General features: G+C 33.6%; 1 protein-coding gene and 1 long non-coding RNA gene across 2 annotated transcripts; one reads left to right on the top strand and one right to left on the bottom strand.

Annotated features, from left to right (window-relative positions):
• The first annotated feature begins 9,223 nt into the window (after positions 1 to 9,223).
• On the top strand, positions 9,224 to 10,464 carry LOC145004476 (F-box protein VBF-like). The gene is made up of 2 exons (XM_078963407.1): positions 9,224 to 9,684; positions 9,803 to 10,464. The coding sequence occupies exons 1-2, from the start codon at positions 9,305 to 9,307 to the stop codon at positions 10,260 to 10,262; spliced, it is 840 nt and encodes a 279-aa protein (XP_078819533.1). The 5' UTR covers positions 9,224 to 9,304; the 3' UTR covers positions 10,263 to 10,464.
• An 866-nt stretch (positions 10,465 to 11,330) lies between these two features.
• Positions 11,331 to 12,221, bottom strand: LOC145005703 (uncharacterized). Its single transcript, XR_013662652.1, has 3 exons — positions 12,028 to 12,221; positions 11,722 to 11,796; positions 11,331 to 11,638 (listed from the first exon to the last, which is right to left on the bottom strand). It is a non-coding gene; the product is annotated as an uncharacterized LOC145005703 (long non-coding RNA).
• Positions 12,222 to 19,632: the final 7,411 nt, after the last annotated feature.

Below are 19,632 nucleotides of genomic sequence, written 5' to 3'. Positions count from 1 at the left end.
CTGCGATTTGGGTTACGGCATCCCTCTCCCGAGTTGTAGGATATTGTGTTGGGTCCTAGCCTTGGAATTTCATTTGGGTGATTTACCAAGGACTCAATCAATCAACTAACTTGAATTTTTTTTTCTCCCGATGTCAAAGTTCGACAACTATGGTCTTCTCAAATCCCGTGGAACAAGCATTCCACATGAAGATGATATTCCACGATTCGATCGAGGAACAAGAAATCATGCTTCACTTCCTCCTCCTCCTCCAATTATTCTCCCTAACCCACAAGATTGTAAAATTGAAAAGTTCAATATCACTCAAGCCCTTTTGGCAAGTAAACATAAAGAGGGCAAGTCGGTGTGTGCACACGTCTTAGGGATGAAGTCACACATTGATAGATTAAGAATGATGGGATCCGTTGTCGGTGAAGTGATGGCTGTTGATTGGGTTCTTCAGTCACTTCCTAACTCATGTAGTGAGTTCGCAAGAGAGTACTATATGATAGACCACGACGTGACCCTTATAGATCTCACCAACAATGGTTTGGCGCAATAGAAAAGCAAAGTTGATTGGTGAATCTGCCTTCAAGACCTCTATGGATATAGACAATGGCAATGAAAGACATGCAATGATCAAAAAGTTTGATCATAAGAGAAAGGCGATGTCTGAAGTAGTTCCATGTGTTGTTCCAAAAAGAGTCAATTTGCTTTTATTGCCAAGAGAAGGGGCATTGGAAATGAAGTTGCCTTATTTACCTAAGAGATCTAAGAGATGGGAGAGTCGAAATGTATGGCTCTAATTTAGGTAAAATCCATTGACTAACTCTTTTAAGCTTCATAATGTGATAAGATTACAATTGATGTTTAGAAGGATCAAAGAAAAGAAAAGAAGCTTAAGGGAAGAAGTGAGCAGAATCTAACCGTGAAGGAATGGATTTTGATTGCGTTTCTCGAAGATTAGATTCTTGAGCTACTACTTAGAGTTAGAATTAGATTGCTAAGAAAGATGTATTCGCATAAGTTTTTCAATGAGTTGCATTGTGAAGGACAAATTTTTCCGCAATAAAATAAATTTTGATTTTAAATTTTATTTATTTATCCTTACAATGGCGTGTATGAAAAATTGATGTTAAAATTATTAGCAATAATGGATTTGTTTCTTATTGTATTATGGAAAGTCAAGAATTTCTCATCGCCCAAGTTTCAATTGGACAGAAACTTGGAATCATACAACGTGGTTGCATGATGAATGAGAAATTTCATATTTGATAATTAGACTAATTCGTTGACAAAGTGTCAAGTGAAGGACTAGGAGATCGAGTACACAAAGTTGTGTGTTGATCAAGTTCACCATAAGAGTAACAAAGATATTCGTCATCATTTACTGAAGGTTTAGTAAATATGATTATACTTACAAGATTAAGTGTAATTTTGAATTGATTAAAGGGTTTAGATCAATAGCAAAACGAATAAGAAGAATCAAATAGGCAGAAAGATAAGAGTTTCTCCATTCTAAGAAGAAGGGAGAGTGGCTTTTATGCTTTATGATAGGTCTTAATGATTAAGAACCATATCTCAATTGATCCTCTAAGTGAATCTTGGTACAATTGTATGTCCAAGAAGAGGAATCAAAGATTGATGAAATGGTCAAATCAAGAAGACAATCATACTTTGTTCCAATAACAAGTCTTAAAGTTAAGATTGTGACAATGAGTAAAAAGTATTAAAGGTTTATAACATTCATCAAATGTGGAAAGTTGTGATGTCTTGGATAAGACAAAGACCAACTATGACCAATTTATGAAGTGTTTTGATACAAGCTACACTAACTCTTGAAAATTTATTTGTCAAGAAATGTTTATTGACAAAAGAATCTTATATGTCAAGGAGTCAGTGGGAGTCTTAATGGTCTCGAAAAGTTTCAAGAACAAATCAAATAAACCTTATCGATCATCACTAGCACACGAGTTGAGGTTTACAACCTATCGTAAAGACATTATTTTGTTTCTGTGCCAATCCAATCGAGTTAATTATGCATGTGAGTCCTATGAGTTCTCATTTGAATGCGTAAAAGGCAAGGACCTTGATCAATGAAAGGTACATTGATAGGAAAAAAGTAAGATGCTTAACTACTTGGAAGATGTGGTGGGCAGCTGTGCTACCATAAGGCAAGAAATCAAGATTAAGAAAGTTCGATCCATATGAGTTTGAATTTGTCGTAAACTTTGGTTTTAACAAATTCTCATGGATAGGAACACATACACCGTTTAAATCTAAGTGTCATAAGATTTCCTCCTTCATGAAAATGATTGTGAGAAAATGCTTTCACTAAGAAAGATTTTAAAAGATAGTGATTGTAAAATTGTATTCTCAAATTCGATCATGGTTACGACATCCCTTTCCATAATTTGAATTGTGAGGTTTGGCAATTAGTCTTAATTGTTAAGACACACATATGAACTATCTAAGGCAAAAGTGTATAAGTTCAAGAAGCCTTGATAAAAGATTATCAAAACACTAAGTATTAGAAACATGAACTTAAGAAATTCAATAAGTATTGTTTTTCTGAAAGTTAAGATGTTTATGAATACATGTCGAAGCTAGTGGGAGCATAAGTGTTATGTTTTATAATAATCATCATGATAGTGGGAGCATAAATGTTATGATTGTATGATTATTAAGGCACGTATTGCATAGTTGGCAATATTAATTATAGAAAACAAGAGTCATACTTTGCAAAGTTGTAAGAATTGAAAGGTTGTTTTGCTATAATTAAGGGAGAGAATATTATGCTTCATTTCAAATCTAAAGGATTAGGTTGCGAAATGTTGATAAATTTAGTCAAAGGTACATAGTGTGTTCTTAAAATTTCGATTGTGATTACGGCATTCCTCTTCGCAATTCGAGTTTTGAGAACATAGCAAATAAAACATTATGCATCGTGTCCCATACGCTTCGGGTATAGGATCGATTGCGAATGCTTTAATGTTTGACCATTCTAAAATTTTCCAAATGTCTAGTGCATTTAGAGGGAAAAGGGACTAGAATTGGTTTTGACAAAAATAATTAAACAACTATCAAAGGACAATCCAAAGTTCGACGAGGATTGGTCGCTTGCGAGTAGTTGGAAGTATAGTATTGGAAATTATGGAAGTGTTTCCATATTGGATGGACAATATCGACATCATTACGAATAGATAAGATTCTATTAAGAATGAGTTGTCATATGGAAAATATGGAAGTGTGTCCATGTTGGGAAGTAAATATTGAAAATCTATGTCTAGATTAGAAACTTTTATGCAAAAGGATGTTCAAAGGAATGTACTTTGAGAGAGAGACATCATATCTGAGGAATTGTCTTGTAACAATCTCCGATAAAGGAATTTGTAATATCATTGGCAATAGTCCTTGAGACTTTGGTGCAGTGACATTACAAAAGGATCGTTGCATAAAGTGTTAGAATCTAGTATATTCTATAAATAACAAGAATTTGACATTCTTACACTTAAGAAAATGGATTTGGTGTTGTAAAATGAGAATGATTGGAAATGTGTTCAATTTGTCTATTTCGCAAAAGTAAGAACCATAGGTAAACATTGTGTGCATACTAGGAGCATGGGACAAGTGTTGGAATTAAAATGCGAAGTTGATTACCCGAAACGACAAATAATGAGTAATCGATATGGTGATAAATAAAACGTGTTTTGTTTATACTCAAAGGTTTGAGGCCATATGGGATTAGTATTATTCTTGTGTTTCACCTTGCATGTTTTGACTTCCAGAATAATTGAGTTTATTAAGAATAATCGAATTATTCAAACGGGCCACAGTCGTTCATATGTTGGAAGTAGATATGAATGAAGACTGTCGTGAATTGGTGTGTGGATTGTCTAGAAGAGTATTAGACATAAGCAAATGTTTGCTGCAACGTTCATGAGTGCTTATGAATATGATTTGAGCATTGGATTAAACCCACGCTCACTTGGATCACTCCATGAATTGTATTACGAGTGATTGGTGAGACGATAACATCTTATATTCTTGAAACCGAGATGTGTGAGTTGTATCTTGCGAATCGGTTGCACATTGATAATATGTAAACGCACTAGTAACTTGGTGTTATAAAACATATTGTTGTGTGTGATTTGGTTAGTGATTGCAAGCGAGCATTGTATCAAAGTTTATCCGTTCCTTTTATCCAAGGTAGGATAAAAGCGATATCTTTGGGCCCCTTGATGGTTTAGTGATGACATACGTAAATGCTCGGCCGGGCTAGGGCTAATTTGATTTGTTCAATTAGTCTGTCGTCATAAATCGGAAATCGAGATATAGTACAAAGAGAATGATTTGAAATCATATCTCATACGATATCTAGAATGGAGGAATATATGATCCCTTATCTAAGGACACGCGTATCTGATATGATCAGAGTTGACAGCGGCTTTGGAAAGCTACGATTGCAGATCAGGATCTGAAGTCATACGCAGAATAGTTATTAGACTTATCCAAGTGGGAGACTGTTGGATTAGTGTCTAAGTCCATAACTATTTTGGTATGTACTTGACCCGATGGTGCATGGTCCTTTTGGGTTGCCTTCACCAAAGCAACTTGATTGGAGAAATGAATAAAGAGAGAGAGGATAATATGATTTATTAATATGTTATAAGAATAATATATTAAAGGAGAAATCATATTTGTTTAATTAATATTGGTCAATAATTAATTAAGAATTAGTTTTGTGATCAAATGTAATTAATTAAACTAGAGGGGCTGAATTGTAATTATGTGATAGTTACAAAATAAGGTATGGATTACCTTATATATATGGTGAACGAATTTGAGGTGTAAATCCCTTAGAATTCGAGTATGATAAGGATTCAAGGATTATCTTATTGGTTGCTTAATGGATAATCAACTAGATAAGGATAATGACTGAAACCCTATCTCTACACCTATATAAACACCCCTAGGGCTATGAATTCGTGTATCCCTTCCCAAGAGGTCCTAGATACGAATTCTAACCTCTCACCTCTCTCCTTATACCTTCTCCATTTGCTTATGGTGTTTGTGAGCCATTAGAGGAGTGACACTTGTGACTCTAAGCATTCCAAAGTCAATACAAGGAGATTTGGGATTGTTATTGCTACATAACAATCAAGGTAACACTATAAACTTATTCTCATGTTAATATGATTATATGTATGCTAGAATTAGGGTTTATAGTCTTGGATTCAAAGCATGTACAATAGAGAAACCTAGATCCAAGCATTAGGGTTTGTATGAGCACATAGGATGTCTTATGACCAAAACCCATCAGGATGTCCCTTGAACAAGTATGAGGTGTCACTCACAAAGTCAACTCTCCTTTTCTTTTGGGCTTGGGCCGAGAATGGGGAGGGTGAGAGAAGGTTCTTGGGCTTTTTGCCCTTAAGCCCATGTTATAGCTAGGTTGGATGATTTTTGGCCCTAAAAAAAATATAAATGTGATTTTTATGACTTATTAGGCTAGATTAGGTTAATTATGGTCCAAAATGGTTCATATAATTAATTTATTTCATTCTAGGCCTAATATGGACCAAAATATTGAAATAAATGAAAGTGGGTCCAATTAGAGCCCATTCAAGAGTTCTAAGCCCAAGATAGTCAAATTGGAAGCTTATTGGTCCATTGGGCCCAATAAGGAAGTCCTAGTCCAAAATGGACTTAAACAAGGACTTCTAGGGTTTCCAATTGCTTGTTGACTATTTGTAGTACTTGTATGATGTGTTTGATTGAAATTTTGTTGTTATAGAGTATGCATCATACATGCTCTTATGTCTTTGATTCATAATTTGACTTAACTGTTATAGTTACAAGGCACAAAATTTCTTGTTGTGACATGTCAAATTTTGTAGTTTCTACTACATTCTATCAGAATTTATAGTTTTTATAATGTTAGAATGCACTGAATTTTTTAATATTTAAAACTTGATTATGTTTTTTATTTGTGGATATAGGTTTTTGAAGCGGAGAACGAGAGTATATTCTACCAGATTGTATTCTACCACAATGTATAATATATTTGTTAACAGTAATATTTTTTTCAGAATGCATTAGTGTTTTTGTTAGATTTTGATTTTTTTTAACCATGTTTAGTTTTAATCTTTAAGATTAAATGTATTTCTTAAACCATTATAGGTTAGAATTTTTTTTTTCAGAATGAATATAATAATTGTTTATAGTCTTATTCGTTACGAATTAATGTACTTACTGATTTTTAAAGAATAAAATCCGTATTATATAGAAAATATTATTATTGATAATATATTGTATAAGCCTTTAAGCATATTAATTTAATATATATATATATATATATATATATATATATATATATATATATATATATATATATATATATATATATATATATATATATATATATATATATATCTTGAATGTAGTCATATTCTTCAAGAATAAAATCAAAAATATATTTACTAGTTTACGGTTGATTTTTTGTCATTCTGACAGAATAAAATCGATTTTTATTAAAAATTATATTAAAAATAAATTTGGATTATTTTAAAAAAAATCAGATTAAAAAAACGGCAATTAATTATCCTCAAAATACAAAAATTTCATTTTTTTTAATGTATGTTAATTGACTAAAATACCTTTACGCTGAAATTTATGTGATTATATGGTACATGTTATCCTATTGAAATGTTATAGACCCTCAGAATATGATAATGGATTTTATATATATATATATATATATATATATATATATATATATATATATATATATATATATATATATAGGTCCAGGTTCATTTGAGACCATTCTAATTTTGTAAGATCGTGAGAACAAATCTAAAAATAATTTTAAATGCAAAATAAATGGAAAAATCCAAAAAAAAAATTTTAAATATTATTTTCGGAACTTCAATTAACTAACAAAAAATAAAAAAATAAAAAAAATTCCGTTTTTTTGAAAAATAAGTAAAATATATTCTAATAGAATATTACACTGACATAATCTAAAAATTAATTTTAAAATGCAGAATAAATGTAAAAATCTAAAAATTCTTTTTTTATATATTATTTTTGAAACTTGAATTAACTAAAAAAAATTAAAAAAAAATTCATTTTTTTTGAAAAATACGTGAAATATTCTAATAGAATATTACACTGATATATTCTAAAAAAATAATTTTAAAATGCAAAATAAACGAAAAAAATCCAAAAATTCTTTTTTTAGATATTATTTTTGGAACTTGAATTAAATAAAAAAATAAAAAAATAATAAAAAAATACGTCTCACGGTCTTACAAAATTAGGCCGTCTCACATGAACTCAACCCTATATATATATATATATATATATATATATATATATATATATATATATATATATATATATATATATATATATATATATATATATTCACATGATACACGACATTATATAGAACATGTAAAATCAATGCATTATATTTATTTGGACAAAAACATTTTAATGAAAACTTCGACGCAAAAGTGAATTGCTAATGATTGTTAATTAACGAATGATGACTAAATAAACACTAATTTGTTCACAAAAACTTTTTCCTTTTACCTTCATATTTAGTGTATGTTAGACATATGTGTAAAAAGCACTAACTTGAAAGAATATGTACATCCCTCCATGTAATCACAAAAAGACCTTCTCTTTCCAAAAAAAAAAAAAAAAAAAAAAAAAAAAAAAAAAACCCACAAATAGACCTATTAAAAGTATTGTTTAATTAATAAATAAAATGATAATACGTATTTATGTTCTTTATTAATAACAACCTTTTTTAACATTTTGTAGTAAAATACTTTCCAATAAAAAATTTCCATCGCTCTAACAAATCAATATGTGAATACATACACAAAACAATAAGTCATAGTCTTAGTTTCTTTTGTTTTTTGTTTTGAACAACTGATAGCATTAATGAATATTATTAGCAAGAAAATAGCACAACATTACAAATTACAAAAAACAAAAAAATATTAAAAAAAACTAAAAAAAAATGCAAACCAGTTACATAAGGAAAAGAAAAAAATGAGGCATTAAAACCATCCAATCCTAATCACTAACACACAATTTTACTTATTTTTTTAATTAAACTTAATTCAAAAACATTAAAACCATGTAAATGTTTTTTAAAACCGATTTTTTTCATTCAATTAAAGTAAGACGACAAAAGAAACCATAAAAATACCAAATATAAATTTAATAAAAAAAGACTACAATTTTTGTGTTTTCAATAGAAAATCTAGCAAATGAAGGTGTTGTGAAGGTTGTGGTTGGAAAAGTTTTAGTATTCGAAAGCGGGTTGAAATTATTATTGGTAGGGTTGTTGATAGGGTGATATAGTTTGGTATTATCGTTGAAAAGTTTTGTTTGTTGGATAGGGGAACTAGTTTGGAGCAAATTCATAAAACCGCATTGAGATGATTTCATGTTCGAATATTAGCGGAGAATTGTATCTAACACAAAAATATCATCTGGTCTACCGTTTTGTGGGGGGGGGGGGGGGGGGGGGGGAGGGGGTAGGTGTATTTTGATTGTGATCCATGATTTTAGTCAAGTTAGTCAACGGGAAAATTCTTCAAACGACTCCCATTGGTCATTGTTACTCGTGATAGGAACCAGAATGATCCACAGCCATGACCCACAACCCATTGTTGTGGTTTGTGGTCACGTAAACCACCAACATGAACATTGGAGATGATAGATAGGAAGTATCTATGTAGCCGGGAGGTGAAAAACGGTATAAATGGGAAACTCATTTACCCATTCAAAAAAAAAAAATAATAATTAAAATATGCTACCTTACATATATCTCGAAAGTCGTTAGGAAACAGCAAAGGCATCGGGCCTTCAACGCGGTACCGATAGCTTCCAAAATCCAAAACCACCATGTTACTTTCCGTTGACTATAAATTATACAAATAACGATTTACCTTTTCCTATTTCTAGAATAAACAGAATATTATTTTTAAATATTATCCAAAAAGACTTTTATCCCTCTCTAGTATGTATGACCCGCATCATTGATTGAATCCCATTCAAACTCAATAAAGTACAGCGTCCGTAATTCGTAACCTACAACTTGCACAAGACATACTGCCCGCATCCAGTCAACACTCAACCACACCACTTGCTTCCCGGAAACAGCCATCCTTTTGAATCCCCTTATTACTCTCACTCGCTATATATCCTCCATTAAAACCCATCACATATTCACATACAAACTCACGCTCCACTTCATCTTCATCATTCTCAGAAAATTAAGAAATCTTTAAACCTCAAAATGGCCAACAGATTGAACATGTTGCCTGAAGACTGTGTTTCCACTATTCTATCTCTGACTTCTCCCGCAGATTCATGCCGAGTAATACTTGCGTCTTCTTCATTGAGATCGGCTGCTGAATCAGACATTGTTTGGGGCAGATTCTTGCCATTTGACCTTGCTTATATTCTCTCAAGAACACACTCTCAAATCAACTTCTCTTCTATGAAAGAACTCTATTTCCAGCTTTGTGATTCGGTTCTCATAGATGGTGGAAGAAAGAGCTTCTCTTTGAACAAAATAAGTGGAAGAAAGAGCTTTGTTCTATCCTCAAGAGCACTTTCCATTTATTTAAGCAATGAAGCAAATCACTGGACCTGGTCAACACATTCTGCATCGAGGTTAGTTAATTTTCATTCAAAGTATTAGTATTAATAAACAATAATTAATGTACAATCGACATTCAAAATCCTCTGAAAACATACGCTAACTTACATTTAATTTTCATCAATTGTACAGATTTTCTGAGGTGATAGAGCTTAAAAGTATATCAAGCATCGATATTGAAGGAAGAATAAGCACACAAGATTTATCTCCGAATACCACATACAGTGCCTATCTAATCATTCAAGTTTCAGATCGCGCATTTGGGTTGGACTCTATTGCATCTGAGATATCAGTTTCCATGAACGAATGCTCAGTTTCCAATACTGCGTATTTATGCCCTCTAGATGAAGGAAAACAACTGCTCGGATCCTTGTTTTATATGAATCGGAGGAGAATGATGGAGAAGTTAGTGGTGGAAGGAGATGGCAAACGTCCAAGCAAGAGAGAAGATGGATGGATGGAAATTGAACTTGGAGAATTCTTTGTTGGAGAAGAAGGTGAAGAGGTGATAATGAAATTAATGGAAGTGAAGGGGTATCAACTAAAGGGAGGACTTATCATTGAAGGAATTGAAGTTAGGCCTAAATGTTAATTTACGCCCAAGTTCTTTCATAATATTTTCTAACAATACCTAAAAGATCATTTTTTTTTTAAAGAATTCAATTGTAAGTAGAAAGTAATATTTTTTTATTCTTTTTTGAAGATGTGATTTTTTTTTTTTTTATTCAAGGAGAAACAATGTACTGTTAGCTATGTGGTTATTAACCACGTATCAATAGTGAGAAATTGGTAAATCACTTGTATAAATGCAATTGTAAAGCACCTTTTTAGATTACTATTCCCCATATACAACCTCTAGAAAAGAAAGCACTTTTAGCAACGCCATACCAAACCCGACACTAAATAGCAAGGAGTTATGCGATTGATCGGGCAAAACACACATGTGGCTAACTTACGGGTCGTTTGATAGTTGCTAACTAAGTTAAAGCTGACTAGGTTAGAAGCTGACTGGGTTAGAGGTTCTGACTGAGTTAGCTTCTGATATTTAACTGAGAAATTGGTAAATCACTTGTGTAAATGCAATTTTAAAGCACCTTTTTAGATAACTATACCCCAGATACAACCTCTAGAAAAGAAACCACTTTTAGCAACAGAGTTTGCGCCAGACCAAACCCGACACTAAATAGCAAGGGGTTATGCGATTGATCGGGCAAAACACACATGTGGCTAACTTACGGGCTGTTTGATAGTTGCTAACTAGGTTAGAGCTGATTAGGTTAAAAACTGACTGGGTTAGAAGTTCTGACTGAATTAGCTTCTGATTGAAACAATGTTGTTTGATTATATCTCTGATTGTTTTTGGTTATTGATGAAAAATAACCATATTACCCTTATGTATCAAATTTGATTTCATAAGCATGCATTTGTTTTCAACCCCAATAATGACATGCTTTTACAATACCAATGAATAGCATTGTACTTTTAAATAACACAAACAAAATTAAAGTTAAATTGGTTTTTTATTGTAAAAATCTTTTGTATCTAGTTTTTATACAAATACAAAACCATGATCTTAAAGATAAGGTAAAGTAATATAAAAGCCATAATCTATGGAAGAAACACCACACAACAGTGAGCTTAAAGATAAGGTAAAGTAATATAAAAGCCATAACCATTCATCATTTTCATTTCACTACTTCACTCAAAAAATTCCCATTACACAATCACCCACCCCACAAACGGTATTTTCCACAAACGGTATTTTGTTTGTATTTTACTGAGGTCTGTACACACAAATCAAATACTGGAAAACACATATTCAAGTCTACTCCTTGTCTCCTTCAAGCTCCAGCTGATATATAAATCAAGTGCAATGTAAATCCCTTCAACCTCTGATAGATTAATAGTCCTTCCAACAACACCATGGTCAATAAAAGCTTGCAAAGCTTGATCAGGCATAGTTGACACCTAAAACAACATAACAAACCATACCCAATCAATAATCGCCACTCACAAATCAAAAAAATTCAAAAAAGATTTGAATGGCTTACCTTGCTGCTGTTGCGGGGATTTAACAAATCCATTTGATGATTGAATCTTTTAGTACATAGCTAGAACACAAAAACCTTTACAACAATGAAATCATTAGTTTAACAAATCGATTTGAAACATGGATTACACATAACAAATAAGTATAATCATTGATTTAACAAATCATAACAAAATCGATAAAAGGGTATGGATTACACATAACAATCGATTTTAAGGATGGAGAAGAGAAGCGAGAAAACCGATTACACATAAATCGATTTCAGAGGGAACGAAAATTGATTCGCATATGGAGAATAAAAGCTTACCGGCTGAAGAAATAAGGCATTGGCAGCGCTCAAAGATGGAGCGGTGGTGGACGACGGGGTAGGGCTTGACAACGGCGAAAAAGGCAAGGAAAGAGCGAGGTGGTAGGGATGCTTGAATGATCGAGGTGGGAGGCTGAATGAAGAAGCGTCTGTCGAGGGAAAGAGAAGGGCAAAGGAGTGAAAAGTAATTTTTGGTCTCGGTCAGCTATGTACAATTTCATAGATTTTTTTAGAAGGGATAATGACTTGAAAGGGTAACTCACTTTCGGTTTTTGTCACATTTAGTCACTAAACTTTTTTTCGTTATCTATTTGCCATTGAACTATTGAAACTGTTCACATTTTACCCTTATGACCGGCTGTTACCAGTCATAAGGGTAAAATGTGAACAGTTTTAATAGTTTAGTGACAAATAGATAACGAAAAAAAGTTTAGTGACTAAATGTGAACAAAATCGAAAGTTCGTTTCCCTCTAAAAAGTTCAATGACTAAATGTGAACAAACTTCCTATTGTATTATGTTTTAGCAAAATTATTTATTTTTGTTTAATTGTAGCAACATTTGTTGATAAAGAAATCTATGAAATAAAAAAAACAAAATGTAACATCCGGATTTTCAGGTATCATCATTTAAGTATCCTAAATCTTTGGGTCCGAGCCATATTTAAAGGCACTTATGGCCTTCAATTGCGACTACCTTTCCCATAAGTGAGAACCCTAGCGAGCTTGAGTGGTGTAGAGTGAGAGGAAGGGCTATCTTGAGCTTTTTGGTGTGATAGATCTGGACCCTTCTAGGTTCAGAGAGCCGAGAATATGAAGCTTTAGTAGAGTAAACCTTGGGGTTCGAAGTTAGGAAGCATTTATGTGATTTTTATGGTATATATAGTTACTTTCATCTTACACTAGATATGAAGTATTTTATATAAATTACGTGCTATGTGTGCATATTATTTGAATACTTGTTGTCTATGCTGGATAAACGATTTTATACATGTTTTAAAAGATTTAAACGGTATATTTATTTTATATCTACAAATATGTTGCGGATGAAACATGGGTAGATGAAATAGTTGGTGTGTGATGAAATAAAATGATGAGAGATAGGTGATTATAGAAAGGTGGTGATAATTAGGTAAATAGATGATGATGAATATGTGATGTAGGATGAAAGGAGATACCATAACCTTAACCAGCAATGTGGCGATGTAGTCATCTACCAGAAGTGATGAATTACGAGTTCAGGCGATGTTGTAACTACGTATTCATGTGATGGTACTCTAACCCCTTACTATGAATTACGAGTTCAGACGATGTTGTAACTACATATTCATGGGATGTCACAAATTTCGCATGCCAAACCAATGGTTATAATTCACATCAGTGAGAATGGTTCATTTTTTTGTAAAACCAAAATCAGATTGGAAATTTTGATTTTTTATTTTGGAAAATATCAAACCATTGGTTTTTTATTTCGGTTTTGGTTTTTTTGTTTTTGTTTTAAATATATTTTCAGGGTTTTGTTTTGTTTTTTTTTTTTATTTCATAGATTTCTTCATCAACAAATGTTGCTACAATTTAACAAAAATAAATAATTTGCTAAAACATAATCCAAGAGGAGGTTTGTTCACATTTAGTCATTGAACTTTTTAGAGGGAAACGAACTTTCGATTTTGTTCATATTTAGTCACTAAACTTTATTTCGTTATCTATTTGTCATTGAACTATTGAAACTGTTCACATTTTACCCTTATGACCGGCAACAACCGGTCATAAGGGTAAAATGTGAACAGTTTCAATAGTTAAATGGCAAATAGATAACGAAAAAAAGTTTAGTGACTAAATGTGACAGAAGTCGAAAGTTCGTTACCCTTTCAAGTCATTATCCCTTTTTAGAAAATAAATTAGTAGGTACAGACAGACTATCGACATGTATATAATTTGAATAGATTTTTAAGTTTATACCTACTTACGATTACAACAACAACAACAACAACAACAATAATAATAATAATAATAATAATAATAATAATAATAATAATAACTAGGCGGGGAATTCCGCTTCGCAGGGTTCGGTTAAGACTAACGCTTTACTGTTTTGTTTATCGGTTATATATGTGGTATACTGATAGGTAGTATTAAGGGTGTTCATGGGACGGTTCGGTTCGGATAGTAATAAAATTGTGAACCGTGACCACGGGGCGGGTACCTCATGCGTACTAACCGAAACCGAACCGTATTGACAAAAAAACCGAACCGAACGGAACCATGTGAAAGCGGATAACCACGGTTCGGTTCACGGATACTCGGTAAAATATTAAAAAATAAATTCAATTGAAACCACAAACTACATTTTAGTTATTTCTTTCTTAAAAGTAGTAAGTCAAAGAGTTTATAAAAAACATAATGAAGTTTAAAAAACGTAATGAAATTCAAATATCATATATTATAATTTGTCTAATAAATACAATAATAAAAATAACAAGAAAATCAAATGAATTTAGAATTACAAAATTAGAATTGTCGGTATGAATTTTTTTTAGGTTATTGGACTCGTAGATCAATCAAAACAATACTAGTGAAATAATACTTTTTTTTACTTTTTATATATATATATATATATATATATATATATATATATATATATATATATATATATATATATATATATATATATATATATATATAATATCAAACGGTTCGGTTCAGGTATCCGCGGATACCTAAATATGAAAACCAAAAACCGACCTGTTGATATCTGGTTTATTCGGTTTCGGTTTTTTTCGGTTACGGTTTTTTTCGGTTTCGGTTTTGGATTGGCCGGTTCGGCTCGGTTTTTCGGTTTTGCGGTTTTTTTGCACACCCCTAGGTAGTATGTGGTTGGTCATTGTGTTTGTTAGTATGTAGTTCAATTTTGTATGGAATTCAATTTTATTCATGGCTCAATTTTTGGATTTTAGGGCTTAATTTTCGATTTCCGTTTTAATGATACATGCTTAATTATATATTAAATAGTCAAAAAATAAATTTTCCAATTTAGGGCCCAGTTTTGGATGAAATTGAATTCACATTTGAGTTATCTACCATCTAATGGTTCTATAAATAGGTGTTAAATGCAAAGTTTTTTTTTCCAATGTAGGAGTAGTTTACAGAATTGTTTACCAATAAACACTTTGCATTTGATTTTAACTAAATTTTTTTTGCATTTAGTACCTATTTAAAGAACCCAATGTCATAATAACATCATAAAAAAGATCACCATTGCTCTAAACAGATGTAGTACCTGTCTAAAGACAAACTTTGCATTTAACTAAAAAACACTTTGCATTTAGTACATGTTTAAAGACAATCATAAAAAAGATCACCATTGCTCTAAACAGATGTAGATTTTGCAAAAGGCTAAACTATGCAGGTTTCCTATAAAAAAAAAACATTTCAAAAGGCAGATACACACATTAAATTAAAATTAATATAAAACATATTAATTTTATACTCTAGCCTGAGTCTTGCAATTTTTGTCTAATCTATCTTATGTTTAGATGGTCCACATGTAACACCCCGATTCTCAGGTATTGTTCAATTATAGTTTCTTGGTTTTGGCCTTACTCGATGAGTCGGTTGCCCTACTCGTCGAGTAGTAGCGGGATTGGATCGCAACTTAAGTGACTGACTCGGTGAGTCCACTAGTGGGACTCGGCGAGTAGGAGTTGGCAAGTGAAACCCTAATTCCCCGGGTTTGTGTCCCTATTTAAAGGAGCCTTAGCCCTTAGCCTCCCTTGGGTCTCTTTACAGTCTTAGAGAGTCCCTGATTCGAGTGTGTGTACTTTGTTGAGTGTGTGAGGCTTGATTTGAAGATTTTGAAGGAGAAGGCTTGAAGGAAGAAGAGGTTGGAGCAAGTAAGGTGGGGAAATCAACACTATTTTCAGTTGTCATCTTCCAGAGGTATCCTATATTACCATCTCTTCTGTAAGTTTTCGATCCTTTTTATGAAGTTCTAGGGTTTTCTATGGACCTTAAGAGTTTATAAGTTGAACAATGAGTTGGATCTGAAGTTGTAACTTCATATCTGAACCCTCTCTAAGCTCTAGAAACATAAAGTCTAAGAATTGATCATGTATGAGCTCCCTTTTGGGCATGAAGCCCCATTAAGAGCTTAGACTTGGTATTTAGAGCCTTAAATGCAATGCATGTACGTAAAGTTTGTGACTTTATGTGATAAGTATGTCATAGAAGCCTAGATCTATGAATTGGAGCCACTGCATGGCTCAGAATAAGTCTGTATGGAAAAAGACCTAACGGACTCGGCGAGTCACAAGGATGACTCGGCGAGTCTGATGAAGGAAGCTGTGAACTCGATGAGTTGGATGAACAACTCGGTGAGTCCGATGAAGATCGTCGTGAAACTCAGGAAGTTGATGAACAACTCGGCGAGTCGGATGAATTTCGCCAAGGTTATGTACACGTATGCACCTATTGAGTTTCGCTTAAGAAACCTGACGAGTGGCTTTAGAGTTCAGTCGAAAAATGAGGGAAAATCTACGAGTCACTCGATGACTCGACGAGTGCACCGGAAGCCAAGGAAACTCGGCGAGTAGCCGAGGGAACTCGGCGATTCAGGTTAACATGGACTATTGACCTTGACCGATGACTTTGACCATTGACCCAAGTTGATATGTTGACTTTTGAGGACAGTTCTAGAAGGATCAAAAACTTATGTATGCAATTCGTGATAAATATAGGTGGTGGGATTTGTGACAGTAACCCGAAGGTTGGAACTAATATATGTGAGTCGACGTTTCGAGGTGAGTTATCCTCACTATACTAAGGGGTCTAAGGCACCAAGGTCGGCCAATTGGATTTGATAACCTAGTAGTTCTTGATATGTTGAGTTAAGTTAGTAATGTATGCCAGTTGATATGCTAGTCGGGTAGATTATGTTGGGTTTTGAGCATTCTAACACTTCCTAAGTGTACATGCAACCCTAATAACCTTGGATCTATGTTTGTCTAATTATCATGCAAAGTTGATTAATTCCATGGCTATATTCCTATCTAGCATACATGGGGAACAATTTTAACTTGAATGATAGATAGAATAACTTACCTTGTTGTTGCTTATGTTCCTTGAAACCTTATGAGCCTAGCACCCCATGTGTGATGCCTCAAATGCTTCACATAACACCAAATTCTCTTGGAAAGACTTTTGAGAGAATGCACACTACTTGAAATCGGCCTAGCCCTCTTGTTTCACATGTGTAGCCGATTTTGGTGGAGAATATGATCCTTATATAGTGTTAACACATCTAGGGTTACACCATGTAAACCCTAATGTGTCATGACTCTTCATTTCCATGACCTATGGGTTTGTAACTCCCATGAAGCATCCATGGAGCATCCTATGGGTGGAACCCAACTTGATAATCCATGGAGCCTCTTAGCCCACTATACAAGATATGGATGATTTACATAATCAACCCATATATTTAATTAGTTAGCTTTTGATCACTTAATTAATTCTTGATCAAACTAATCAAATAATATTATTAATATATTAGAACTTATAATATATTAATAATCTCCAAGTGTTATTTCTCTCATTTAGTCTATCCAATTGCATGGTGCCATGCAACCCAAATGGACCATGCCGGGTCGGGTCAAGTACATACCAGAAATAGTTATGGACTTAGACACCTTATCCAACAGTCTCCCACTTGGATAAGTCTAATAACTATTACTGCAAGTATGACTTCAGGAACCGATCGGCAATCGTAGCTCTTTTTCAAGGTTTCTCGGAACTGAGAAGATGATGGTACACCATTTAAGATAAGTGATCATATAATCCTCTGTTCTAGATATTAGTCGGACAAATACATGGAACAATGTCTTACTTATTGTCCAACAGTTTGTTTCCCGATTTCCGATTTGTTTGACAAAGAACTTAATTGAACACATCAACTTAGTTCTGACCGGGCCCGGTACATAGGTCAAAACAAAATCATCGAGGGGCCCAGATATCAGCTTCTAATCCAAGAAGGAACAGATAAACTTCGACTCATATGTTTGTTCTACCACTCATTGAATTACACACAAGAGCACGATTTATAACATCGAGTTACCAATGGGTTTTCGTACAATCAATGCATAACCAACTTGTAATTAACAAATCATATCTCTAGGTTTGAACACTTATATGATATTACCGTCTCACGATCACTCGAGATAGAATTCCATGAAGTGATTCCAGTGAGTGTGGGTTGAGTCCAATGCTCAGAACTTATGAGCACTCATGATTGTTGTAGCCTTGTCTAACACCTTAGACCGCTGCAACCAATCATGATAGTCTTGATTCATACCTACTTCTGACATATGACCGATTATGTAGGTTTGAATAATATGTTATACCAAACAAAATTATTCTGGAAGTCAAAACACGCAAAAGAAATATAGTAAACGATTGACAAGAGATAGCAACACTTTACTAATAAATAAAACACCTTTTATTCATCATCTAATGTCAATTACATTTTACAAATTTCGAGGTTATCTAACTACTAAATCTAATATCATCCTTCAGCCCTATGCTCCGAGCATGTTGGAGATGCTTAACCTGAGTCAGTCCCTTCGTGAGGGGATCTGCTGGGTTCTCATCAGATGATACCCTCTTTGCCACGAGGAGTCCTTCTTCTATTCGATGTCTAATAAAATGATATTTTCTGTCGATGTGCCTGGATCTCCCGTGATCCCTTGGTTCCTTGGCTAAGGCAACAACGCTTTCACTATCACATAAAATTTCCATTGGCTCTTTAATAGCTGGTACAACTCCAAGGCCTCCGATGAAGTTCTTTAGCCATATAGCCTCCTTTGCCGCCTCGCTCGCTGCAATATATTCTGATTCGCAAGTTGAATCAGCCACTGTCTCTTGCTTGGAACTCTTCCAAGAAATTGCTCCTCCGTTTAGGGTAAAGACCCAGCCCGACTGAGAGCGGAAATTATCCCTATTAGTCTGGAAGCTAGCATCACTATACCCTACAACTCTCAAGTCATCACTCCCACTAAGGGTAAGGACCCAATCCTTAGTCCTTCGTAGGTACTTGAGAATATTCTTTACCGCAGTCCAGTGTGCCTTGCCAGGGTTCCCTTGAAACCTGCTAACCATGCTCACGACAAAGGCTACATCAGGTCGAGTACACGTCATAGCATACATGATCGATCCTACAGCCGAAGCATAAGGTATTCAACTCATTTCTGCTATCTCAGCCTCAGTGCTAGGGCTTTGTGTCTTACTCAATTTGGCATTACTTTGGATGGGTAACTCTCCTTTCTTGGAGTCCTGCATGCTGAATCTCTTCAGCACCTTATCCAAGTAGGTACTCTGACTAAGTCCAATTAGTCTTTTACTCCAATCTCTCAAGATCCTTATCACTAAAATATAGGCAGCTTCACTAAGGTCCTTCATAGCGAAACACTTCCCAAGCCAGGACTTTACTTCCTGCAGGGTTGGAATGTCGTTTCCTATGAGTAGTATGTTATCCACATACAATACCAAAAAGCTAACTATACTCCCACTAGCCTTGACATACACACAAGATTCATCTTCACTCCTAGAAAAGC

Source organism: Lactuca saligna, chromosome 7, assembly GCF_052625555.1.
Source record: "Lactuca saligna cultivar CGN05327 chromosome 7, ASM5262555v1, whole genome shotgun sequence".
Taxonomy (NCBI): Eukaryota; Viridiplantae; Streptophyta; class Magnoliopsida; order Asterales; family Asteraceae; genus Lactuca; species Lactuca saligna.
This window is presented reverse-complemented; position numbering and strand designations above follow the sequence as displayed.